At 39.2% G+C, this 26,302-nt stretch overlaps 3 protein-coding genes and 6 pseudogenes across 9 annotated transcripts; 6 read left to right on the plus strand and 3 right to left on the minus strand.

The window, feature by feature from the left end:
* Positions 1-307: 307 nt before the first annotated feature.
* On the plus strand, positions 308-1,000 carry AT3G42740 (annotated as a pseudogene; the record flags this gene model as incomplete). The annotated part of the gene is made up of 1 exon: positions 308-1,000.
* Positions 1,001-1,803: 803 nt separating this feature from the next.
* AT3G42750 lies at positions 1,804-2,461 on the plus strand (annotated as a pseudogene; the record flags this gene model as incomplete). The annotated part of the gene is made up of 2 exons: positions 1,804-2,274; positions 2,363-2,461.
* Positions 2,462-3,045: 584 nt separating this feature from the next.
* Positions 3,046-3,992, minus strand: AT3G42760 (annotated as a pseudogene; the record flags this gene model as incomplete). Its single annotated transcript has 4 exons — positions 3,046-3,262; positions 3,332-3,416; positions 3,498-3,771; positions 3,855-3,992.
* A 576-nt stretch (positions 3,993-4,568) lies between these two features.
* AT3G42763 lies at positions 4,569-7,415 on the minus strand (annotated as a pseudogene; the record flags this gene model as incomplete). The annotated part of the gene is made up of 1 exon: positions 4,569-7,415.
* Positions 7,416-9,916: 2,501 nt separating this feature from the next.
* On the plus strand, positions 9,917-13,821 carry AT3G42766 (annotated as a pseudogene; the record flags this gene model as incomplete). Its single annotated transcript has 1 exon — positions 9,917-13,821.
* A 1,732-nt stretch (positions 13,822-15,553) lies between these two features.
* On the plus strand, positions 15,554-18,515 carry AT3G42770 (F-box/RNI-like/FBD-like domains-containing protein; the record flags this gene model as incomplete). Its single annotated transcript, NM_114145.1, has 5 exons — positions 15,554-16,432; positions 16,514-16,657; positions 16,736-16,986; positions 17,958-18,109; positions 18,343-18,515. The coding sequence occupies 5 exons, from the start codon at positions 15,554-15,556 to the stop codon at positions 18,513-18,515; spliced, it is 1,599 nt and encodes a 532-aa protein (NP_189863.1).
* Positions 18,516-19,644: 1,129 nt separating this feature from the next.
* On the plus strand, positions 19,645-20,175 carry AT3G42780 (uncharacterized protein; the record flags this gene model as incomplete). Its single annotated transcript, NM_114146.1, has 1 exon — positions 19,645-20,175. The coding sequence occupies one exon, from the start codon at positions 19,645-19,647 to the stop codon at positions 20,173-20,175; it is 531 nt and encodes a 176-aa protein (NP_189864.1).
* A 178-nt stretch (positions 20,176-20,353) lies between these two features.
* Positions 20,354-23,815, minus strand: AT3G42783 (annotated as a pseudogene; the record flags this gene model as incomplete). The annotated part of the gene is made up of 1 exon: positions 20,354-23,815.
* Positions 23,816-24,907: 1,092 nt separating this feature from the next.
* On the plus strand, positions 24,908-25,687 carry AT3G42786 (uncharacterized protein; the record flags this gene model as incomplete). The annotated part of the gene is made up of 1 exon (NM_148810.1): positions 24,908-25,687. One exon carries the CDS (start codon positions 24,908-24,910, stop codon positions 25,685-25,687), a length of 780 nt encoding a protein of 259 aa, NP_683652.1.
* Positions 25,688-26,302: the final 615 nt, after the last annotated feature.

The raw sequence follows: 26,302 nt of genomic DNA on the forward strand, positions 1-26,302 counted from the left end.
TCAAACATATAAGGTCTTTGGTTTGTCTCATAAATGGTGATATTTATGAATGGACGTACACTGATAGTACACTACAGCGTACACTGTTTGTTGGGGAAATGTAGAAATATAAATGTGGACGTACAGTAAAACGTACACTAAGACGTACACGTCTAGTTTTAAGCTGTTATTAAAAGAGGTTGCTCATAACAACAATAACAAATTATACCTTTGCAATAAATACAACCATAACTTACCCAACCATATCTTCAATGATGCTTATTTAAGTGTTGGAATTTCATTTTGTTGAAACACCTTACTCCTAAATATGCCAAACCCAAATATTCCTGATGATTTGCTTGCGAAGATAGCCAAGAAAATAGCTGACAAATGTTGGTGGTACCTCAGACCTATGTTGAAATCCGGTCCTCGTGAAAGAGACATTGTCTACCGTCCGAATGTCCTCAAAGATGCAAACATTTTCAGCATGTGCGACGATGTCGATGACTTCTACGCGGCAGGCCACGATCCAAATGACATCAACTCCGAAGGTCGCTATAGACCCTTCTTCAAACGGTGCTTAGAAGCTGGTAACCCCACGACTATTTACCATGAAGGACTGCGTCTCCTTACACATGAGTCTGACATTCAGGGAGCTATCCTACACTTAGAGCGAATTGCCCCAAGGAACGCCGCTACAACCCTTGCATGCGCAATTCTTTACATATGTGCTGGTAATGCTCACATGGGTGGTGTCTACCTTCGGCTCTTCGGAAGCAACCATTATGCTTTGGAATCGGAGGAGGCACGTGACATTTGTGAGGAGGTGCTAGAAGATATAAAGAAATATGGTAATACTTTAAAATACACATACGCTAACAGTTTTTCGTTCCCGGAATGTGGTGACGTTCGCACTCTTGAATGCGCGGAGATGTGTTACATGAGATCGAGACTCTTCAATAATCTTTGCAACCAATGTTACATCTGGTGGTGTGCTAAACGGATTAGCCAGATTCTGTAGAGCTCACATTCGCCACGATCCTGTCATATTTATAAGTTTTCCATGCAATAATATGTGAGCTTTTTACGTTGATTATCAGTAATGGAAGTTTGTTTTTAATAATTACCACTTTGTAATTGATTCAAACATACTAACTCAAACTACTCTAATATGAGACATCATTAACACAAAATAATAATAAACTAATAAAATATCTACGTACACGATATATGCTAATGTACAAGTGGCATAGTATAATTCCAACTATAAAGATTACATAGTGAGCGACGATATAGTTAGTAAATGAAGACGTAAGGAAATTTGATTTGACGTCGTATAACCCATATCTAGAAGATTTCGCTCCATATTAATTACTTGCTGTCAAATACACTTTAGAAGTGACCTCTATCACACTCTCATTAATATCTCTATTAGACGTACACGGTTCCCGAGCAACGTACTCAATTGATTTGGCAGATAAAATAAGTAAGTTAATGTTTATTTAAAAAGAATGTTAGTAAATGCGTTGACCCCTAATATAGCAGTATACATGAAGCCATATTGTTCCACTTATATGCAATACAAACAGACGTCAACTCAACCTTGTGTCAGAAAACGTAATGAGTACTTTATAGACGTACACGGCGCGATTATGAGAGGTACACAGTAGTTTGTTTAATTTAAAAGTTACTAATATGATGCACTAAATATACATCCACGTCACCCACCCACTTACATTGATGGTTATTCTCCTCTTTAAAACCCATGTCAAACACACTTAGTTGAATACACGAATCCGTCTAAACCTCCTCATTTGAAAAACAATGCCTTTCCTACCTCCGCTAACCCCTCCAACCGAGTTGTACCTAGGAATCCAATGGCCAAACCACATAAGCATACTTGTCAACTACCTCCCCGTCAGCCAGACTCCCATAGAGACGCTAAGGAACTTAGTCTACAGTTGTGACATCACCACCCTTGCAATCGATGAATTCATGACGTGGCCATCGTTACTCCAACCGGAGTCTACCTTCCGGCCATACTTTGAGCTGCTTATAGAACGTGGATCCATCCCGACGGTTTACCTTGAAGGTGTTCGCCAAGCGAGCAACTTCGTGACAGTAGCTCAGGGCCTTTCAGTCATGACAACGGTCGCTTTATCTGATCCCTTTGCTTGCTTCGCAACCGGTTTGTTCCTTATGTGTACCGGTAATCACTTGGATTTCCTCCCGATCAGCGAAAAGTTCTTGGAAATGACTCCCACCCTTGAAGCTGGCCACGCGGTTGCAGAGATGGTGATGTATCACATCAGCCAGCTTCACACTGAAAATGCTCGCCGCTGGGAAAGGTCTTGGAGGTTTGTCCACCCGCCGAGTTGCGTAGGGCGATGCACGTTCCATCATGGCTGCAGGGTTTGTTTTTTCTACTGGTACGCCAGGGAGATTGCTATATTCTACTAGAAGCAAAGCTGCTAAGGTCTAAGCTACTCTACTCGGCTCTACTCTCAAGTATTTTGGTATGACGGATGCACACATATTTTGCAACAAATGTGTATGCTTCGTTCAAAAATTTATGTTTTTTGAATCGTTCCGACCTTGTTCCATGTTCAAGTTTATTTATCTTATGAATTTCCCTTTATATAAACTGCTTGTCCTTTTTATGTTTCTAGCTTTTGAATGAATTACCACTTTAAGTTTTACTAGATGTCTTCGTGTACGTACACTATATAGTACATTAAACTTGGTTTATCGTACATTGGCAAATTGCGTACACAACATAAGTAAAAATCTAATATTTTTTTATGTTGAAGGCACCAAAACTAATATACGTACACGATAGCGTACACCAGAAACTATACGTACATTGCGAGAGAATTTAAACAATAAAACAAGGCACGTACATAAAACAAGAAATTAGATTAACATTTAAACAGAAACAGGAAACAACAACGACTGGAATGTAGTTTGGTTCTTATGGAAAGAACAACAACAACTGGGAAAGAAAACTTAATTGAAATGTAGTCTTATATTATATTAAAACGGAGAATAATGGATCATTCCCTCTAGCTAAAAAACCACCATCGCGATATCCGCAACTTCTGGTATGTCTGGATTGGCAACCACCTTTGAAATAGCACCATGGCTCGCAAGCTTCGGGTTAGACAATTCGGTTAAACGCCAAAAGCTGAGTGCGACAACAAAATTTCCCTTACCCAAACTCTTAAAGTAACCATCCAAGTACTCCGCCTGTTTATTGCGGGCTTCGCACTCCAAGACTTCATTGCTACGTTAGAAATAAGGACAGAGCGTTTAGAGGGACATTGTAAATAAAACAAATGAAAAGAACACTTACTATCTATCTTTTATCTTGAAACTCATTTTGAGACCGTAATAGTCTGTAGTCAATCCGCCAACATCAACCAACGCTCCAACGACATCTAGATGATGGAGAAACAAAGATAATAATCAAAAAATTTCAAAAATGTATTAAATGAAGCATCGGGAGTATTCCTCCTCACCGACTAAAACGTTCTTGTAAGCAGATTTCTCCAAAATGTAGTCGAAGGGAGTGAAATCGAAATCTGGAACTGGTGGTGATCTCGGTGGGGCCTCAACGACGACGGTCCGATCCATAAACAATATGCCGTATTCATGCTTTGTTGCTCTGACTGAGTCAGTTGCCTTACGGACCAAGAAAGAGGTGATCGTCTTCCACTCATTTTCAACGAATCGGTCTTCGTAAAATGGAGCAAGGCGACGATCAACGGTGGCCTCAATACGGGAATTGGATCCCTACAGAACATGATAGTAGACAGTTTTATATACAAGTTAAGCGAATGAACGAAAAAAACACATAATGATTTGACGGAAATTACCGCGTAATCTGCCAGGATAAGGCCGAGTTCGAAGACGTTAGGCGATATAACGTTCTTGAAGACTCTCACGACAAAGACATAAATTCGCCACCCAGTGATCTGAGGACACATATCTGAGACCATATGAAACCCCTCCATCTCACGGATAGCAAGAACAAGCGAATCGAAAGACTAATTTTTTTTTTGTGAATGATATAACTGCTGGCACAAGAAATGGGTTTAGAATGAGGATTGTGGATACAATTAAGGAAGGGAGGAGACTTAAATAGAGGAAATCTGGAACGGCTACAGTTATTAATGCGGTTCCAACTACACTTGATTCAAATATTTTGTAATAGCCTGGTAACCGTCATATAGGGTAATTATAACGTTGATTTGACAATAAACAGCAACAGTTACGTCCTTTCCATTAAATACCAACATAACCACAATATACCCAACCATGTCTCCAACTCCGTTCATTTAAGAGGGGGAATAAGTTAGATTTTCAAAAAACTTATTTCAAATTACTCAAAATGTTGAGGAACCACCTCTATGTACCCTTATTACATGAACTTTAACACGTACACAGACAAAAACGTACATAGTTATACGAACGTAGAGTTTAAACGTACTTACACAACGTACATAGTTACAGATGGATTATATATAAACTTACGTACAACGAGAAAACACCGAAGCGTACACTATATTGGCCGGCTTAGAAACTTGTCACCAGAACTAGATTGGATTTCTGCACGTCTTCTTGTTATGACCTGCTTGTCGACAGCGTGAGCACTGATTCGGTAAAAGTCTTTTCTGTCTCTTTTTCTGAAGTGACAAAGACAGGAAGTTAAAAATCTCCGCATGGTAATACTCAAAATACAAGTAGATGAATGAACGATGTTAGTACATACCCGGTTTTCACCTCTAGATGGGATCCTTTTGGACAGTGGTCTTCCTGGTGGTCGTCAACTGTATGGAGGAATGAGTATCAAATCCACTATATGTTGTGGGATGACAACATCTTTCGGATCCGCGATAGGTAGAATTGGTTCTCGGAAAGAATCAGAAAACGTTTGAAGGCCATACCACCATCCAACACAAGCCTTCGGATCAATTCCATGCTCGATTGCAGCTGCTAGAGCGTGTTCACATGAGATTCTTAGCTTGGTGTACCTAAGACACGTACACGTACACTGGTCCAGAACGACATGAAAATGCTCAGCGGATTTACTTGTCACTTGATAGCTCCACGGTCCAGACATCTTCACAGCGTATTTACCTGACGCAGGCAACTCTTGTAGAAATCTCTCATCAACCTCAGGTGTCACAGAAGATTTGCTTTTGTTAACACATGATTCATGGACTCAGAGTTGTTGCTAGACATGATATTGTAGCGTTCTCCTCTACAGTGAGCTCTTGTCCAATGCTCAAATCCTATGTCCTCTAGGTATTTTGCGCATTTAGCACTCTTTTCCCTTAACAGTTCAAAATATTTCTCGAAATCCCTGACCCTATAAGCTTTGGCAGCGCTGAAAAATAAAGCAGACACACCAAACTTACCATAATAGGTGGAGAGGTTTCGCTCAAGGTGAACAGCACATGCTCCATGATGCGCTCTCGGGTAAACAACACTTAGGCCTTTGTATATAGATGAATGTCTGTCCAAGACAATCATTAAATCGTCACTGTCTGGAACAATCTCAGCTAACTTTTCAAAAAACCATGCCCAAGAAGCATCGGTCTCACCATCAACAACACCAAAACCTATTGGGAATATTTGGAAGTTCCCATCTTGGGTACATGCAATAAGGAGACATCCTTTGTAAGGTCCGACTAGCTGCGTTCCATCTACCACAACTACCTTCCTCATATATATAAGACCTTTGATAGAAGCGCCAAGAGAGACAAAGACATACTTTGAAGCGCTGCTTACCATTATCTTCTGGTGTATAGTGTAGGTGTGTTATTGTACCCGGATTAGCTAATTGGAGAAGATATAGATAGGTCGGCAAAAACCTGTAATTTGCTATCTCATCCCCCCTTACATTTTCCACTGCAACCTCTTTTGCTCTCCAAGCGGTAGAATATGAAATCCGCACATTCAGATCATTTAGGAGCAGCTGTGGTAAATCGACAGCTCGCGGCCCACCCTGCGTAGAATTGTATCTGCTCCTCACAACTTCTCCGAGGAGCTTATAATTAGCATGTTTATTGTAGTTCTTCCGAGAGTCGATGTTACACGTATGTGTCGTAGCATACAACGTGATTTTGAAACTTTCTGAATCTTTCACGACGCGAGCAGTCAAATGCCATGGACAAGTCTCATCAACGCACACCATCTTCAATATTTTAGGACATGACTTAGGTTGCTTGAAGCAAAAGCATTGCTTTATCGCTTGAAGAGACATTGTTTGTTGCAAGACTTTTCTATTCTTAAAAACACTTCCAACAAACAAAGTTTTGCCTGTGATGCTGATTTCAACCTGTGTCTCATCAGCTCAAAAATTGAGTAAGTCATCGAACACAGGAGCAGCATCGTTACCGAGAATCGCCAACTCGCCACCATGTAACTTAGGAAATTCATTATACACTTGGTAAGCCTCAGCTGCGGTAACTACCCCATTATCATTCAGTGTCCCAGTTGAGGAAGCTCCAATACCGTCGATCACTTCATCCCCGGTGACTTCGTCTATACAAATAAGATTGGAATCCCTATGCCCTTCGCAGCGTGTACCGTAACCCAATGGAGAAATTGTTTCTCCGCCAGGTACACTAAGACCAGTGTACGTACACGTTTCCAATAGACGACTGAATTCCCCTGTATCTCCGCCAGGTACACTAACACCCGTGTACGTACACGTTTCAAATAAACGACTGAATTCCCCTGGATGTTGAGCAGTCTGTTGAGTGAGACTGACGTCTTCCTCAAGATTTTGTTGTACATATTCTTCTACTATTACATCGTTCCACTTGTTGTAATCGTATTCTTCGCCAATACCTTCACTATCGTCTGTGGTAGGATACAGAGTACTTCCCCCAATAGATCCATCCACACCAAGATAATCATCACACCCATCATCATCTTCGTTGCCTTCCTCCACTTCATCCTCTTCTGTTGTATCGTCTTCAACATCGGCTTGTTTCTCTACATCCTCATTATTTTCATCAACATTTGTAGCACTATCAAACACACGGTCACTTTCAAAAACTTCACCATGAGACCTAGAGACAGTATTCCCGAACGCCTTCACGGTAGTATTGAAAGAGACGAACAAGTTGAGAGAAAGATACCCACCACGAACCAAAAAAAACGTATCAAGACCCATCTGACTGTCAATGTATACAGGAGGGCGTTTAGTATCTATCAGCACTGACATTTCTCCCGGCATCCAGTAGCTAATTATGGGATTGATCTCGGTGGACTTCAAACTGAAAGCGTCTCGGAGTGTACGGACAAAGTCCGTGTACGTCATGGTTTCCTGAACGCGTACACAACGACCAAACATGCCTTCCTCAGGTTCAAATTTCCATTCTCCTTCTTTGCATTTCCACTCACCGACCATAACCCACCTGCATCATAAATTCAGGAGACACACATTAAATGCAACTGAAAAATACTATACATATAAAAAACAAATGGAATGTCGATACTACACATTTATAAACCTAAATACCAATTATCATTTGACTATTTTAAACAAACAAATATAGATTTTTCAAATTTTCTGATAAAAACATGGAGTTCGAACACAATCAAGATCCTAATATGACATAACAAAAAACTTCTTAAAAGAACTTCGTTACTTACACGAGCAATGCTTGTTTTGGCTCCAAACTTGGTACAAAAACAAGATCAACACTTCTTCAGCAACAATATACGTTCTCAATAATTCTTTATTCCTGGGTTCATCTTCTTTATCTCAACAATTATTATCAATAATTTTTTTAATATTATTTGATGTAATGATGATTTTGCATTAATTGTGACAATAGTCACATCTAAACTTTTTGGAGCATTAAATGTTGATGTCACTTCGGAATAATGGAAATAATCTCACTTGTAACGGAACCGAATCGTGTCAACGTGAAACAAAAAATCTTCAACTGAACCAGAACAGTGTACGTAACTAAACCTGTTAAACTAAACCGTACATTTCAACAGTTACTAAGAGAGAAGCGCAAGGGCAGAAGCGTCATTTTGCAGGCGAAAAGACAAATGGTGAAAACCACATTTGACTTTGACAATCCATGGAAATAAAACATGGTAAACGGGAGGGAAAGGTCTTTAAACAAACCTTACAAGGTCTTAAATATCTCTAGAAAGACACATATCTCACCTTTATTCTTTTATTTCTTTTTTATTCTTATTTTTATTAATTTTATAGTTAAATACCATTTATTTTTAGGAATAAGTTAGAAAATAGTACGTTTCCCAAACTTAATTGGAAAACTAGTACATGTACTATTTATAATTAGTAGAATAGTCATAGTACGTTTTGTTTTTGTTTGGTGAAAGAGAGAGGTATAAGGGAGAGAGATAGCGTGTGAGAGAGAGTGGGTCAAGTGTGTCAGGATTTTATGTATAGATATATGTATAGATATTATTTGTACAGTGTTCAGTAATATAAAAACAAAAAATTATTAAACAAAATAAATATCAAATGATAGAGAAAAAAACATAGATTTTTATATCTAAACATTGGTCTTCTTTTGTACAGTGGTCTCAATGTAAGAAAATTTTAAAAACGTACTTGGTTTCAAACAAATATCCTTCTTTACAGATGCATTTCATCATTTGATAGCGCATTCCAGATAGCGGTGTACAGTTAGCGATGTAAAGATAGCGTTGTGCAGATTACCTAAAATTCTTTCAAAGTGGCAAGTATTACTGATGAATGCATAACTCTTTTTATGTATTATCCAAGTATTATTTGTTATGTATTTTAATTTAATTTGTTTTCTCTCTAAAAAAATTGTTTTTCTTTGAGATAACGCTGTACAGATAGCACTATACAGATACAACCGCACAGATTGCGCCGTGCTGATTGCGCTGTACAGATTATGCTATACAGATTGTATTTATATCTCTAGTTTCACAATTATAGTAATTTAAAAATTATTAAACAAAATGCATATCAAATGATAAAGAAAATAACATAGATTTTTATTTATATAATCAATTTTAGAAAAATAAAAATTTACAAACGAGTATTTTAGTTCTTAAAATTATAGGGAAAATGAAATGTAATAAAGAAAAAACAAAACCATGACTCACTCTTTCTCTCTCTCTCACATGTTTTCTCTCTCTCCCTTAATTACACCTCTCTCTCACGAAAGAAAAACGTATTATTACTATATTACATATTATAAATAGTATTTGTACTACTTTCTAATTAAGTTTTGAAAACGTACTAGTTTGCAAAGACACTCTTATTTTTATGACCAATGGGATGGTCTTAGAACAAACAACATATATTACCACATTAACCTCCATTTTGGGCAAAGCTTGAGTATGAAGTAATTTTCTCTAAATCCAGAAGTCCAATGTAGAGTCTCATCATCCCAAAATGTTTTATGATAATATTCATGTTAGATATGACTTGAATTGGATTGGGCCCTTAACTTTAGGCATAATCAGTTTAGGGTTAATTAGGGTTTCTTTTGTATAAGTACTCTTCTTAACCTAACCTTCATGTATTCTGTACTCTGTTTTCTCAAGCAATAAAATCTGTCTCTTTGCCCGTGGACGTAGCCAACAACAAGTGTTGGTGAACCACGTTAAATATGTGTCGTGTTCTTTACGTTTTTGTTATCTTGCTCACATTTGTTATAACAAACTGGTATCAGAGCACAAGGTTCTTTGTTCTGTGTTCGTCGTGCGAATTTCGTGCAGTTTCAGATCCGTGCAAAATTCGTGTCAGAGCACAAGGTTTCCTTTTATGCGTTTCGTGCGATTTTTGGGTTAAAGAAAGTTCGTGCAGATCTGTGTAGAAGAAGGTTTCGTGCAAAATCCGTGCAGAAAAAGTTTTGTGTAGAATCAGGTTCTAGGATTTCTGCGTTTGTAATCTGGTGAGAAGATGTTTGCGATGAATGTGAAGATCGACAAGTTTTCTGGGAGAAACAGTTTCAGTCTCTGGCAGATTAAGATGCAAGCCCTGTTAAAGCAACAAGGCTTGTGGGCGCCGCTGTCTAATGACAGTAAAGGGAAGAGTGACGCTGCTGGGATGGTTGTCATGGAAGAGAAGGCACACTCCACAATCATGTTGTGTCTTGAAGATGAAGTCATCATTGAGGTTTCAGGAGAAACCACTTCTGCCAATTTGTGGAAGAAGTTAGAGAATTTGTATATGACAAAGTCTCTATAGAACAAGTTGATTCTGAAACGACGTCTGTTTGCATTAAGGATGCAAGAAGGTACGCCACTCAAAGATCACTTAGATCAGTTGAATTCAGTATTACTAGAGCTGCGTAATATTGATGTTAAAGTTGAAGATGAAGATGCTGCCTTGCTTCTGTTGGTATCTTTACCACTATCATATGAGAACTTTGTGGAATCATTCATAGTGAATAAAGTTACAGTTACTTTGGAAGAAGTCAGATCTGCGCTTCACAGCAGAGTGTTGCGTCATCAGGCGGCTGGTACAGTTACAGATTATCAAGCCTCAGGACTAGTAGCCAGTGGCAGCAGTGGGCTGGGACACGCTAAGAAGAACAGAAGCAGAAATGGTTTTTCTAAAAGTCCTAAGCAAGATGATATCTGCTATTACTGTAAGGAGAAAGGGCATTAGAAATCAGACTGTCCCAAGAGGAAGCAACAAGGATCTGCTGCTGTAGCAGAAGATGACAATAAGTCTGAACATGATGTTGCTCTTGTGGCTGATGGAAACGCCCACAACTCTGATGTGTGGGTTCTTGATACAGGAGCATCATATCATATGTGTCCATGGAGAGAGTGGTTCTCAACTTATGCACAGGTAGAAAATGGCTGCATCAAGATGGCTAATAGTTCTGTCAGTCAGGTTGCTGGAATCGGCTCTATACAGATAAGGACACATGATGGCAGATTTTGCACACTGAACGATGTCAGACATGTTCCATCGATGGAAAAGAATTTGATATCACTAAGTCTGCTTGATAGCAGAGGTCTGAAATATTCTGGTGGAGACGGAATTTTGCAGGTCTACCAAGGTTCTGATGTGATTCTGAAGGGTGTCATAAGTGGTACTCTGTATATACTACAGGGTTCACTGTTATAGGCACATCGAATGTTGCATCTGCAGAGATTCACAAGGAGGATATGACTAAGCTATGGCATATGAGGCTTGGTCATATGAGTGAAAGAGGGATGCAAATTTTGTCAAAGGAAGATCTTTTGTGTGGTCATGAGGTCAAGAGTCTTGAGTTCTGTGAGCATTGTGTGTATGGGAAGCTTCACCGTAGTAAGTTCCCTAAGGCTGTTCACATAACCAAAGGCACATTAGATTATATTCACTCTGATTGTTGGGGTCCAGCTCGAGTTGAATCTCTGGCAGGTCACAGATATTTTATGTCGATGATTGATGATTATTCCAGGAAGACTTGGGTGATCATGCTAAAACACAAAAGTGAAGCTTTCAAGAACTTTAGGGAGTGGAAAATTTTGGTGGAAAATCAAACTGGAAAGAAGATCAAGAGGCTGCGGACAGACAATGGTCTGGAGTTCTGTTCATCAGAGTTCAATCAGCTGTGTAAGGATGAAGGGGCTGCTCGTCATCACACTGTCAGAGATACCCCACACCAGAATGGTGTAGCTGAACGGATGAATCAGACATTACTGGAGAGAGCTAGGTGTATGCTCTCTAATGCTGGTTTAGAAAAACGGTTCTGGGCTGAAGCAGTAAGTACAGCCTGCTACTTGATAAATCGTGGGCCGCACACAGGAATCAAGTGCAGGACACCTGCAGAGATGTGGTCTGGTAAATCTGCTGATTACTCTAATCTTAAGATTTTTGGCTGCACAGTTTATTACCATGTAAATGAAGGTAAATTGGAGCCAAGAGCAAGGAAGGGAGTATTTGTAGGCTATGGAGATAGAGTCAAGGGATTCAGGGTTTGGTCTCCATTAGAGAACAGAGTGATTTTGAGCAGGAATGTTGTCTTTGACGAAGTTTCTATGCTCGGACGTTCAGAAAAGTCTACAACTACAGAAGAGAGCAGTAGTTTTGATAAACAGGTGGAGCTGACACCTAATCAGAAAGCTGATGTACAGAAACCAGAAGACAGCAAGGAGCTACAGGCAGCAGATGGGTCAGCTGACACTATCAAGCCAGAATTAAAACCTTACAGTATCGCTCAAAACCGAACAAGGAGGATTGGAGTTGGACCACCACAAAGATACGGTTATGAAGATATGGCAGGATTCTGTCTTGAGGATATGGCACGGTATGCTTTACAGGTTGCAGAAGAGGTGGATACTCATGAGCCAACCACTTATCGAGAAGCTGTTTCATGGATTGAGGCTGAGAAATGGTTTGCTGCAATGGGAGATGAGATGGAATCTCACAGTAAAAATCAGACATGGGATTTTGTCAAATGACCACCAGGAAGAAAGATTGTTACTTGCAAGTGGATCTTCAAGATAAAGGAATGGATATCACCAGTTGAAAGGGTTAAGTACAAGGCTCGAGTTGTTGCGAGAGGTTTCAGCCAAAGAGAAGGGGTGGACTACAATGAGATTTTCTCACCTGTGGTCAGACACACTTCAATCAGGATGCTGCTAGCAATTGTGGCAAATCAGGACCTGGAACTTGAACAACTTGATGTTAAAACTGCTTTTCTACATTGTATATTAGAGGAAGAAATATACATGACTCAACTAGATGGTTTACAAGTTCCTGGAAAGAAAGATCACGTCTGTAAGTTGAACAAGTCTCTATATGGACTCAAGCAGTCTCCCAGGCAATGGTACAAGAGATTTGACAGCTATATGATGGAGCTGGGCTACAACAGAAGTCCGTATGATTGTTGTGTTTACATTAGCAAGCTGAAAGATGAATCCTACGTGTATCTGGTACTCTATGTAGATGACATGCTAATAGCTGCCAAACTGATGTGTGATATTCAGAGATTGAAAGATCTGCTGAGTGCTGAGTTTGAGATGAAGGATCTGGGAGCAACAAAGAAGATTCTGGGGATGGAGATTCTGAGAGACAGAAATCAGAATAAGCTTTTCTTGTCACAGAAAGGCTACATTCAGAAGGTGTTGAACAGGTTTGGTATGTTATCAACAAAACCTGTTGACACTCCATTTGCTACTAATATCCATCTCACCATGTTTGCTCCTCAGTCTAAAGAGGACAAAGAGTATATGTCTCGGGTTCCCTATGCTAATGCTGTGGGAAGCTTGATGTATGCTATGGTCTGTACAAGACCAGATCTTGCACATGCAGTCAGTGTTGTCATCAGGTTCATGAGACAACCAGGAAAAGAACATTGGCTTGCTGTGAAGAGGATTCTCAGGTACCTGAAAGGTACGTATGATGGTGGCCTCATATATGGAGGTGAGGCTCCTAGCCTGATTGCAGGAGATGTAGACAGCAGAAGATCAATGACTGGTTATGTGTTTGCCCTGGGTAATTCTGTAATTAGCTGGAAAGCAACTCTGCAGCCAACTGTGACGCTGTCAACCATAGAAGCAGAGTATATGGCTTTGACAGAAGCTGCTAAAGAGGGTATTTGGCTGAAAGGATTGGTCAGTGATATGGGTTTGCATCAAGATCAGGCTACAGTGTACTGTGACAGTTTGAGTGCGATCTGTTTAGCCAAGGATCAGGTTGATCATGAGAGGACCAAACATATTGATGTGAGATATCATTTTCTGAGAAATGAGAAGAGGATTCAAGTGAAGAAGGTAGGGACTGTTGATAACCCTGCAGATATGTTCACTAAGCCGGTTCCTCATAGCAAGTTTAAACATTGTTTAGACTTGCTAAATATCTCAAGTTGTTAATCGCCCTGAAGGGCGAACAGGCCCCTAACGGGGCAAACAGGTCCCTGTAGGGACATCTGGCCTCTGAAGAGGCATAAGGCTCCTGATGGAGCATCTGGCCCCAGTGGGGCGTTCTGGCTTTTGATGAAGCATTCTGGCCCTGACGGGCGTTTTGGCTTCTGATGAAGCATTCTGGTCCTGACATACGTTCTGGCTTCTGGTGAAGCATCTGGTCTCTGATGAGGCATCAGGCTCCTTGTGGAGCAGTCTAGCTCGACAGAGCATCTGGCTTCTGAAGAAACATCTGGCTCAGCGAAGCATCTGTCTTGACGAAGCAGTTGGCTTGTAGGAGCATCTGGTTCCTGATGGGACATCTGAGGCAAAGGAGAATTCTGGTATGTCTGTCTGCTACATTTGGTTGGTACTTCTGGCATTGTGTTAATGTATCTGGTACAACAGTCTGGTAGCTGAATCTTGTACATCTGTCTAATGAGGAAGTCTCGTACAACACTGTGAGCAGTGTGTCAAGTACATCTATTTGGAGGATTCAAGTCAAGGTGGAGATTTGTTAGATATGACTTGAATTGGATTGGGCCATGTTATTTTAGGCCCAATCAGTTGAGCGTTAATTAGGGTTTCTCTGGTATAAGTACTTTTCTTAACCTAACCTCCATGTATTTTGTACTCTGTTTTCTCAAGCAATAAAATCTGTCTCTTTGCCCGTGGACGTAGCCAACAGCAAGTGTTGGTGAACCACGTTAAATCTGTGTCGTGTTCTTTACGTTTTTGTTATCTTGATCACATCTGTTATAACAACTAATTTTTGTTTTTAATTATTAATTTAGATCAAAATATATTTTGATTTCTAGCACACCCAAAATCATATTTTAAATGTAATGTTAATTTTGTTTTAGTCAAGATATTTCAAAAAATGAAATTCTTGATCAAAAAAAAATTAATTTGAATATAATTTATTCCTTTATTTCAATTCTTTCATTTGGATAATGTGGTAAATTAAATATTTTAACATATATTGTGCTAAATATCATTTTTGTCAATATAAAAATAATCATTTTCAAAATTCAATATCTGAAAAAATTGCCGCTTTATGCGTTTATTATCTTAAAAAAAATATTCTACCCACAACATTGGTTAAATCTTAAAACTAGTTGAAATATATATTAAAAACAAAAAAAAATATAACATATTCACCAACTACATTTTAAAAAGAATTTGGATTTTAGGGTGTATTGAACCTTACATTTTTAATGATCTGAGTTTTAGTGAGTTTTTATATGATTTTGATGATTTTTGGGAAGTTAATATGATTTATTGTAAAATCTTTCCAAATTCCATCTAAAACCATAAGATTTAGAATTCTGTATTTTTAACTAAATTTTTTTTTTCAAATCCTTCAAAATTAATAAGAATCAAATCCACAAGCTGTTTTCTAGTAGATTTTTAAATCATTAGTTCAATAACACTAGATTTCATTAGAGTTTTTAAGAAACTATGTTTGAATAACACAGAATTTGTAAATTTTACACAAATCACCTAAAATACTATATTGAATACATTCATCTTAGTTCAATCAAATTCTATTAAATTGAAAAAGCTTGAAGATCTAAGTTTTGTTTTTGGGTTTAAATTGAACCGTAAAGATTTGACTTTTAGCTTAATATACTGTCTTAAACTCTCTCTCTCTTTTTTTTCTTTATGTCTTCAGGTACCTCTAGTGAAGGGTTCAATGAATTGTCTTCCAGATGAGCTTCTTGTTCAAATCTTATCCTTCCTTCCCACTAAAGAAGCTACTTCAACCTCTCTTCTCTCCAAGAGGTGGAGGACTCTATTTACTCTCAGTCCTAATCTTGACTTTGACAACTCCCTCCTTTTGCAATCCAAAAAGCGTAAATGGAATATGCGCAATATTCAAAAGAGTTTCGTTGGTTTCGTGGATAGTACATTGGCTTTACAAGGCGGTAAGGGTATAAAATCGTTCTCATTAAAATTTAAAGAAACACTTGGAGATGTAAATGGTGAAGTTGATGTTAACCGATGGATATGTAATGCCCTTGAACACGGTGTCTCTGAGCTTCATCTAAGGATAGACTATACGAAGCGGTGTCATCTCCCATCCGAAATCTTCACCAGCACGAAATTGGTTAAGCTGTCATTGGTAACACAAAGTTGCTTCCCAGTTGTACCTAATTGTATATCTCTCCCATCACTAAAGGTTCTCTTCCTTGATTCAATTTGGTTTGAAGTTCCTCAATTCTTAATATTTCTCACTGCTTGCCCTGCACTTGAAGACTTAACCATATATCAAAAGCCTCATTCTGTAGGAATGCCATACCATATATCTAGCAAAACCATTAAGAGACTCTCTGTTACCTATACATGTGGTTATTTTGTTGATTATGGCCTTAAATTATTTAACACACCGAGTGTTGTCGACCTCTACTACTCTGATTATGTTCGACATAAGTATCCACATATGAATTTGGATTCACTTCCTAAAGCTACACTGGACATTCATTTCTTAGATGATAATGCCGCTAACGTGACAGAGCTCCTCAGTGGGATACGCAACGTCAAGACCCTTCACTTGACTTCTTCCACTGTTAAGGTCAGTTTCAGTGTATGGTCTCTCATACTCTCTATGGTTAGAAACAAGAAAACATTCTTTATGTGTGTGTGTGTGTTTCAGGTGATTTTGTTATGCTGCAAGGGGGAAATACCAATGTTCGAGAACCTCATTAATTTAAAGTTTTCGGGTAAAACACGACAGTGGAAATTTCTTCTGCCACTTCTGCTAGAGATTTGTCCAAACCTAACAACTCTGGTTCTCTCGGTATGAAACAAACCCTTAACGAATCGTTCTTACTTTGTTTACACGAAATTAAACTAGTCTGTCCTCTTAATGCCACAGGGTCTTGATCAAAATTGGTTTGTGGGGTTTCGCACTCCTCCAAACAATCAAGTAAAGATGCTGAGTATCATGCAATATCAAGGAAGTGAGCGCGAGCTGAAACTCATTAGCTATTTCGTACTGAAAATGGAGTGTCTTCAAGTTGTGAAAGTTTATGTTTCATCTCCAATGAATGACCTCAAAAAGATGCAACTCACAGAGGATCTCTTGAAGCTTCCCAAAGCTTCTCCCAAGCTCAATATACAAGTCCTGTAAGGTTTTTTTGTTCACAAAGTTTAAATTTCATCTGTGAGTTATTATATGTTCAAAATTCAAAATAGTAAAGAATATTATTTATTTATTGTTCGGTTTTATGATTTTTGAGTTATTTTGCTACATATAAGCTAGACAAGAAAACCAAAAAAAACTCAACTAATTTTTATTTGGACGTTTAATACCCATATGTTTATGGTTTGAAGAAAAATACACGAAATAATAAAACTGTGCAATTTAAGCTATGGCTTCTTGAACAATTGTGGTTCCTTTTATGAGATAATTACGTTGAGCTGCTCCAAATCTTAGCTTAGATCTAGATAAAACTTGCATATCACCAAGAAAATATTCATAGGTCCATGGAGATCTTAACTATTGAAAAGTTCAAATACTTCAACATTTTAATAGACAAAACTGCTAATTGTTTATTTTAAAAATTATGAAATCATTTAGGTAAATATCTTATTTGATCTTCTTTTTTTGCAACCATCATATATTAGACCGAGCAGGACAAGGTTTTTGTTAGTGGGATGGGGTATGTCTCTATGGTTTAAATGGATTGTCTTCCTGATGATCTTCTTGTCCAAATGTTGTCCTTTCTTCCCACGAAACAAGCCGTGTCAACCTCTCTTCTCTCCAAGAGGTGGAGGACTATGTTTACTTTAACACATAATCTTGTGGTTGACACCTCCATCTTTTTGCACACCAAACGGAAGAGTTTCATGGATTTCGTGGATAGAACATTGGCTTTGCAAAGCTGTAACCATATAAAGAAGTTCTCACGTAATCTTAGAGTAAGATGTGAAGATAAACATGACTTGCACCACTGGATACGTAGTTCCCTGAAACATGGTGTCTCTGAGCTTCATCTAGCCACAAACTCTGTGTGGCTTTTTGTTCTCCCATCCAAAGTCTTCTCCAGCACAACACTGGTTAAACTGTCATTGGGAACAAGTTCTTGCTTCCTTAGTGTTCCTTCGGATACATATCTTCCAGCACTTAAGGTTCTCTTCCTTGACTCAGTGTGGTTTGACTTTCATCAATTCGCTAATGTTTTTTTCCCTGCTTGTCCTGCACTTGAGGACTTTGCAATACATATCAAGTCATTCAGGAGGAAAGCAAGTTATTATATCCAGCAAAACCAAATAGCGTTGTCCAAACCTAAAAATTATGGTTCTCTTGATATGAAGCAAACTTACTTTATATGTATGACTGATGCATGAATATTAAAATTAGTCTCGTTCCTCTTGATGCTTCAGGATTTAGATTGTTACACATTTAGGACCATCCGTTTGTAGGGATTCGAATTCCCTCAAATAACCAAATAAAGATGTTATGTGTCATGCAGTGCAGAGGAAGTGAAAACGAGCTTGAACATATAAGCCATTTCTCACTGAAAATGGAGTTTCTTGAAGTGCTAAAAGTTTACGTTGCACTTACAATGGATGACACCAAAAAGGTGGAACTCACAAAGGAACTGTTGAAGCTTCCCATATCCTCATCCAAGCTCATTATACAAGTCATGTGATCATTATCTTCCATAAATTATTATGTTATTCCAAAATTCAAATAGTAAGGTTTCTTGTTTTAGTGATTTATAATTTATTATTTGGGTGAATCAAATAGTAAGTTAATTTTCTGATTTTTTCATAGTTGTTTCGTTAGGTCTTTTTAAACTCCACATAGTTCATCAACAAAATCCTTCTCAGTTTTCAGCCAAAAACAACTATGTTTATTTTCTTATAATGAGAAGTATCAAGACTAAACTTGGGTTTCTCTGAATTTTGAGCCCTTAAAAAACAGTGAAAAAGTTTTTATGGGAAAAAACCTGGACCCAAAAACCCGAACCAAAACCGACCCAAAAACCGGTTCAGGGCGGGTACGGACATTATACATATAAAAGGTTATTTTATATTTAATATTTGAACTAAATACATTTATATCCAAATATCTAAGGATAATTACCAAAAACTAAATGCACTTGTATTTAAATACTTCTAAGTATTTTTATACTCAAGATACTTATAAGTTTTTTGGATAATTGGACAAAATTCCAGTTATTTGGATAAAATTTGGGTATTTGGATAAAATTTTCGGATATTTTGGTGAATTTTCTGCTATTTGGGTAAAAATGTGGGTTATTTGGGTATAAAATACCCGAAACCAAAGGATACCCGATTTTTTCGGAAATTTAGCAGTTCTGAAAACCGAAACCCGAACCAATATTTTAGATTTTTCTACCCAAAAGACCAGTACACGATCGAGTTTTATCCGAGCCCATCCTGTATACCCGAATGCCCAGCCCTAAAAGGCTGAAAATTAACCGATTAGTGTGTGCTAAGAATTAAGTTAAATCTGACATTCAATGACCATAATGATTCCTATTACCTAAACCCAAAAACATTTGCACTTCCCCAAGAGGCAAGACGACATAAGTTTGAATACATGTCTCAAGAGTCTAAATATTCTATCTTTAAGTCAAATAATCCCTTTAAAGTGCATCGATTAAGATGAAACAGCCCAATTACTTTCATTAATTTTAGACTATGACTCTCCTTTAACCAATGAATGTTATATCCCTTTATAAACCAACAAAATCTACCAAGAATAACCATTGTTTACTGCATTATGTTTTGTATTGAGAATTGATATCAAGCATGTGCTCTGACACTGGAAAGAGTATGATGGAGGCCATCGAAGCAAAGGAGGCAGAGCCCGTGCTGATCGCTGGAAAAGAACTTTTTCCCAGATCTTTCCTTATGGGCATAAACATCATGGGTGAGAATCTGAGTGAGCCAGCCTTAAGTAGGACCTGGTACTGGTCTCCAATAGAAGGTCTTAAGCCTGGGGGAGCAATTAGGAAGACGAATGACTTCATAAGGCAGGAGATTGCAAGGATGAACATCCATCTTGAAACCGGTATCAACTCTACCTTGAGGCGCAAGAAAGGTATTGTCATTGGGGTGGCAAGGGCTGTATCCACTGAAATGTATCGCATAGTCCCCGGAAACCTCACAACTGAAGAGATGGACACTGCAAAACTGGTGGTGGGAGATGATGGGAAGATCATAGTGATCAAATTCGACGTGGACTCTGTTAAGTTGTTGCTACTCTTAGCTCAGATTCACACAAGGAAAAGTATAAACCCAAACTTAGAGAATTATGATCGAAAGAGAGATTCAAATTGATTATCAAAGCAATAACCAAATCAAATTCGAATATCAAAGATCGCTCGCTAAATGTTTGCTCACGATCTACAAGTAATCAACATAGACTACTCACTGGAACATCTCCAGGATTATTCGCCCTCTCTCAACAACTCAGATAAAAGACATAATGAAAGAGAAGGCCACCAACGACTATTTAAGCATCTTCAGTCGTAACAGCAAAGCCTCCCTCTGGAATAGAGTCTTTCTCTTCCTTCTCTTCTTCAGCAAAGACTCTAATTCCTTCAGTGTCTTTCTCATCTGTTGACTGGATCCAACGTGGCATTGACCGCTTCCTGTAGTAAGTCTGATGAACCGTATCAATACTCTCTTTGTCGAAAATCAGCTTGTCCTCAAGCTTGAAAGTTGGAAACGCGAGAACAAAGTCTTTGGATAACATCCAAGAGTTGTCAGTCTCCGGATGATCCTGCCATTGAACCAAAAATTCACGGCTCCCAGTGGCGGTATAACGAACCTGTAAAACACGTTCAGGAAACAGAAAAACATCCTCTACAGACTCGGAAGCTCTGTAATCTGAATCTGTTGATGAGGTCCCAGTACTGCCTTGAGTTGAGACACATGGAAAACATCATGAATTTTAGATCCCCCTGGTAATTGTAAACGATAGACCACTGCTTCAATCTTCTCAATAACACGGAATGGACCAAAGAATTTAGCTACGAGTTTGTGACAGCTGCGACGCATCACCGTGTTCTGACGATAAGGCTGAAGCTTTAAGTAAACCTAGTCGTCTACTTGAAACACCACATCACGGTGTTTCTTATCCGCATTCTTCTTCATCTTCCTGAGCACGAAAAAGATTTCCCCGAATACGTGATAACATTAAATCTCTTTCCCTTAGTTGAACTTCCAAATCCCAATTGTTATTGGAGCCAGCTTCAAAAGGAACGACCTGCGGTGGCTCCTTACCATACACCATCATAAACGGAGTAGTCTTGATGGCTGAATGATAAGATGAGTTGTAAGAAAACTCAGCCCAGGCCAAGAATCGGTACCAAGTCTTCGGGTGGCTAGAGGCAAAACAACGCAGATAAGTCTCCAAACAGCGGTTCAAGACCTCCGTTTGACCGTCTGTTTGGGGATGATATGCTGTGCTGTACTTCAACTTCGTGCCTGCCAACCGAAATATATCGGACCATACTTCACCCAAAAAGATTTTGTTTCTGTCTGAGACAATGGTCTTGGGAAAACCATGAAGTTTAACAACTTCAGTGATGAAATTTTGAGCCACATCTATAGCTTTGAAGGGATGTTTCAAGCCAATGAAGTGCGCTGCTTTACTCAAACGATCAACCACAACAAGAATGACATTAACACCACCAGAAGTAGGAAGACCATCGATAAAGTCCAAAGAGATATCCTCCCAAATCCCAGTAGGTATAGGTAAGGGTTGTAGTAAACCAGCTGGAGATAATGTAGAATATTTTTGTGTCTGACAAACCACACACTCTGTCACATACTTCTGAATGTCTTTATACATGCCTTCCCAATGAAAACAAGCCTGAATCCGTTTCAATGTCTTCAAAATACCACCATGACCACCCAACTTACTGTCATGAAACTCGTGTAAAAGCAAAGAAATGAATTTAGACTGTTTTGGAATAACCAACCTTCTTTTATACCACAACTTATCATTCACCACAGTATAATGACCTACAGAATCTGGAGATGCCTTAGTTTGAGCTAATAAGGTTTGTATGCTCGCATCTTCAGCAATCTCCTTGTAAAGCTCCTGTAACTGAATCACAGAAGGTACTGTCAAGGCCATTAAAAGAGCAGAAACAGGATGAGGAATGCGAGATAACCCATATGTTGCCTTGTTCTCAATACCCGACTTGTAAATGATATCCATATCAAAACCCAACAATTTCACCAACCACCTCTGATACTCCATATTCACTTCTTTTTGTTCAAGGAGAAATTTTAAACTGCGTTGATCTGTGTGTACCTCAAATTTCCTGCCTAGCAAGTAGTGCTTCCTCTTGAGAACTGCCATCACAATGGCCATCAATTCCCTCTCATAAGCCGGTTTAAGCTGTTCTCTAGAAGTCAAACCATGACTGAAATAAGCGATAGGTCTTTTATTCTGCAACAACACAGCCCCCACTCCTGCGCCTGAAGCATCTGTCTCCAACACAAACACTTTGGAAAAATCAGGAAGACCTAAAACAGGAACATCAATCATAGCTTCCTTCAACTGATCAAACGCTTGCTGAGCTGAATCAGACCAAACAAATTGATTTTTTTTAAGTAACTCAGTCAAAGGCTTGGCAATTGACCCATAACCTTGGACAAACTTCCTGTAATATCCAGCAAGGCCAAGAAAACCTCGCAACTGCTTGATATTGACTGGAGTAGGCCAAGTACGCATAGCCTCAGTCTTTGCCTTATCTGTTGCCACCCCTTCAGAGGAAATAACATGACCTAAATACTCAATCTGTGGCACACCAAACATACACTTCTTCTTGTTAGCAAAAAGTTTGTTATCGTGCAATAACTGCAACACCAATTGCAAGTGAACCACATGTTCAGCCACACTGGAACTGTATACCAAAATATCGTCAAAAAAACACTACCACGAACTTGCGTAAATATGGTTTAAACACATTGTTCATGGCAGCCTGAAAAGTGGCTGGAGCATTTGTGAGCCCAAAGGGCATTACAAAGAATTCATAATGGCCCTCCAATGTTCTAAACACAGTTTTTATGATATCTTCCTTCTTCATCAATATCTGATGATAGCCCGAGCGCAGATCAATCTTAGAAAAAATAACTGCTCCATGTAATTCATCTAAGAGTTGCTCAATCACTGGAATAGGGAACTTATCTGGAATAGTAACCCTATTTAAAGCCCTGTAATCAACACAGAATCTCCAAGACATGTCCTTCTTCTTCACCAACAAGACAGGACTTGAAAAAGGACTAGTACTGTGTTGAATAATTCCAGATGCTAACATATCAGCTACCATCTTTTCCATCACTTCCTTTGTCGAATGCGGGTATCTATAAGGTCTCACCGTTATAGATTACACCCCTGGCAACAGAGTAATCGAATGCTCCATTCCGCGGACTGGAGGTAATCCAACAGGAACCTCAAACACAGACTCAAAAGCTGGAAGAACTGCTGAAACAGCCGGATCCATCTGCCCTACATCATCCTCCAACTGAACCTTCTTTGGAAGCACCAATTGGGAGGGAGAAACATCCATTTTTTTAAGGGACAAAGCTGGATAATGTAATGATGGATCACCCTGCAAAGTAACTTGTTTCCCCTTATACATAAACTGCCATACCGTGACTTCAAGTCAACTTCACAAGTACCCAAAGTTTCCAACCAAGCGATGCCTAATATCACATCCACACCACCCAAATCCAACACCATAAAGTCACTCTGAAATTCCACACCACCCAAAGCAAATTTCACCTCTCTGCCAATGCCTGAACCATGAACAGACACCCCAGTTCATAGCATTACTTCCATACCAGTATCCTGTGACAACTTCAACTTATGAGCAGCTGCAATCCGTGGAATAACAAAATTATGTGAAGCTCTAGAATCGATCAAAACAACCACACAACCTTTCCCCAAAGTAGCCTGCATCTTAGTGGTCTGTGGAGAGTGTCTACCTAGATAAGAATTCATAGATAAACAACACAACACAGGTGCCACTTCTTCAATAATCTCCACTCCCTGCGCAAACTCTTCTTCCAACACCTCTAACTCCAACCCATTCACCACGGTAAGAATCTGTAACTCTTTAAGAGGGCAAGCATGTCCTCTAAAATACTTACCCTTACACTTGAAACAGATACCCTTACTCCTCATAGCATCCAACTCTTCAGCTGTATGACCTTGCCTCGGAGATACTAACTGACGTTCTTGAGCTGCTGGTCCAGGTAACACCACTTGACAATTGTGAACCACCGGAGCCACAGCTCGACTCACATATGGTTTATGCACCACTCCTTTGGCATAACGTTCTCCATTCATGTGACAAAAAGAACTTGATTCCATCTGTAACACCGCCGCTTTCTGATTTGGCAAACCTTGAAGTTCTTTCATCTTCAACACCTCTTTCATCTCCTGTTTCAAACCATTATAGAAAATCTTCTCCAAATGAGTTCTGTCTAACCCCGTCACCTGTGCAGACAAATCCTCAAATTCAATAACATAAGCAGCCACAGAACCTGTCTGTTTAATTGCAAACAATTTGTTCCCAGGATCCTCATCCACAGAAGCACCAAACCTCAAAAACAATCGTTGACGAAACCCAGGCCAAGAACGAAATTCATTCCACTGCATCTCCCAATTAAACCATTTCAACACATCTCCCTCAAGACTCAACGCTACCAGATCCAACTTATCTGGATCCTAATAACGACCAACGCAAAAGAAGCGTTCCACCCTTGAAAACCATTCATAAACTCCAGATCTATCAAACATAGGCATCTCTATACGTCTTAGTAAGCTAGATCGATTATCCAATAAGATCTGAGACTCACCAGAACCTCTAGGAGGAGCCGATGAAGAAAACGAGTGACGTGGTGATTGATAAGAGTGTTCACCATGCTCGACCCGCTTAGCTTCACGGATCTCCATCTTCTCCAGTGTTGCAACCACCTGTCCAAACCTTTGAACCTATCTGAAACTGAAAAGAAGGTGATTCCAAAGCTCCACCTTCTTGCCACTGGAATGATTCCTTTACAAGGATACTCTCTGATCACGTCTTTATACCAGTACAATTTCCAGTCCGAGGAGGTATTCATGGCTATGGAGGAACGAGTATGGACTGGTTGTGATCAATTGTCCCGGTGGTGGAAGGAAGACCTGAACGCTCTAAGGGACGCCATGTGGTTTAACGCTGGACATCCGGTGAAGATATCCTTTAAGAAGGAGACTGCCTGCAGCAACACTGTTAAGCAGCTTCTTGTCAAGTCAGGTCTTGGGAGCGCCGCGGCAATGCTCCCGTACCTTGAGCCAGAAGTAAGGAAGGCTAAAACCTACATATCCCATTTGGAAACTGTTTCTCCAATGATTAACAAAGTAGGAGGAGGTAGATACAAATGGGAGACTCTTTTCGAGATGATGGCCTATCTAGAGAACTTCCCAATTTGGATGTCAAAAGAGATAGTCACTGTCAACAACGCGCCTACTCATCTTAGGAGCTTAGATACTAGGGAGAAGGTCGTGGCCTCGATCAAAGAGTATTGTATGCGTAACGCATGCAATATAGCTTTGTATTTCGGCTTCTACATGGTTATGGTGGAGAAAGGTGACCAGTTTGATGGTGCGAAGAACCTAAAGAAGGTCTACTCGCTCATGGCACTCAAGAAGAGCCACTTTGGCTGCTACTTAACGGGGACAGAGCTTTTCCTTGATTACTGTGCTTACAAGGCGAAGCAGAGTGATACGACTGGTGTATCAAGAAGAATGAGAATGAGAGATAAAGCAGAAGAAGAAACGTGCAAGTGAGGAGGCACGTGAGAAGGAAGAATAAGATATTTTTAGGATCTAAAAATATCTTTAAAAAACTCTGTTCTAGTATAAATACTGCCTCTGAATGTTTGTTGTTCGTTATAAATCTGTGGTGTATGAGTCTCGCATGAGAGACTTGAGAGCTAAGCTAGTTATGTGCTAGTCTCTCTCGTATGGTGTATTGGGAGCTGACCTAGTGATGTGCTAGTCTCTCTCGTGTATGGTGTGTTAGTGTGTACTGATTTGGTTAAGGAATAAAGGTATCGATATTGAAAACTTACGCAGAGTCAAGTCGTGAGAGACCGGGCATAGTGAATTAGTGATCCGTGTTCATCTCTTCTCTTTCTATTTTGTGCTCTCAAGTGTTGGCTTTCCTTTCTAAATTTGTTTGCTTCAAGACTTCTTGTTATTGTTTTTTGTTTGTTTTCATGTGTCCGAAATGTTTATGTTTTATTTTGAATTTACTATAAAATGTGTCAAGATTTTGTTGATGTGATCTTCAGTTTCGTTACACTCCCAATTGAGAGTTGAGACTATTGCTAGATTGCTAGAGAAGCATCACAAGTTACCTCAGGTTCTGAGAACCCTAACATAATTGTTCCAGATAGGGTT

This window comes from Arabidopsis thaliana, chromosome 3 (assembly GCF_000001735.4).
Source record: "Arabidopsis thaliana chromosome 3, partial sequence".
Lineage (NCBI taxonomy): Eukaryota > Viridiplantae > Streptophyta > Magnoliopsida > Brassicales > Brassicaceae > Arabidopsis > Arabidopsis thaliana.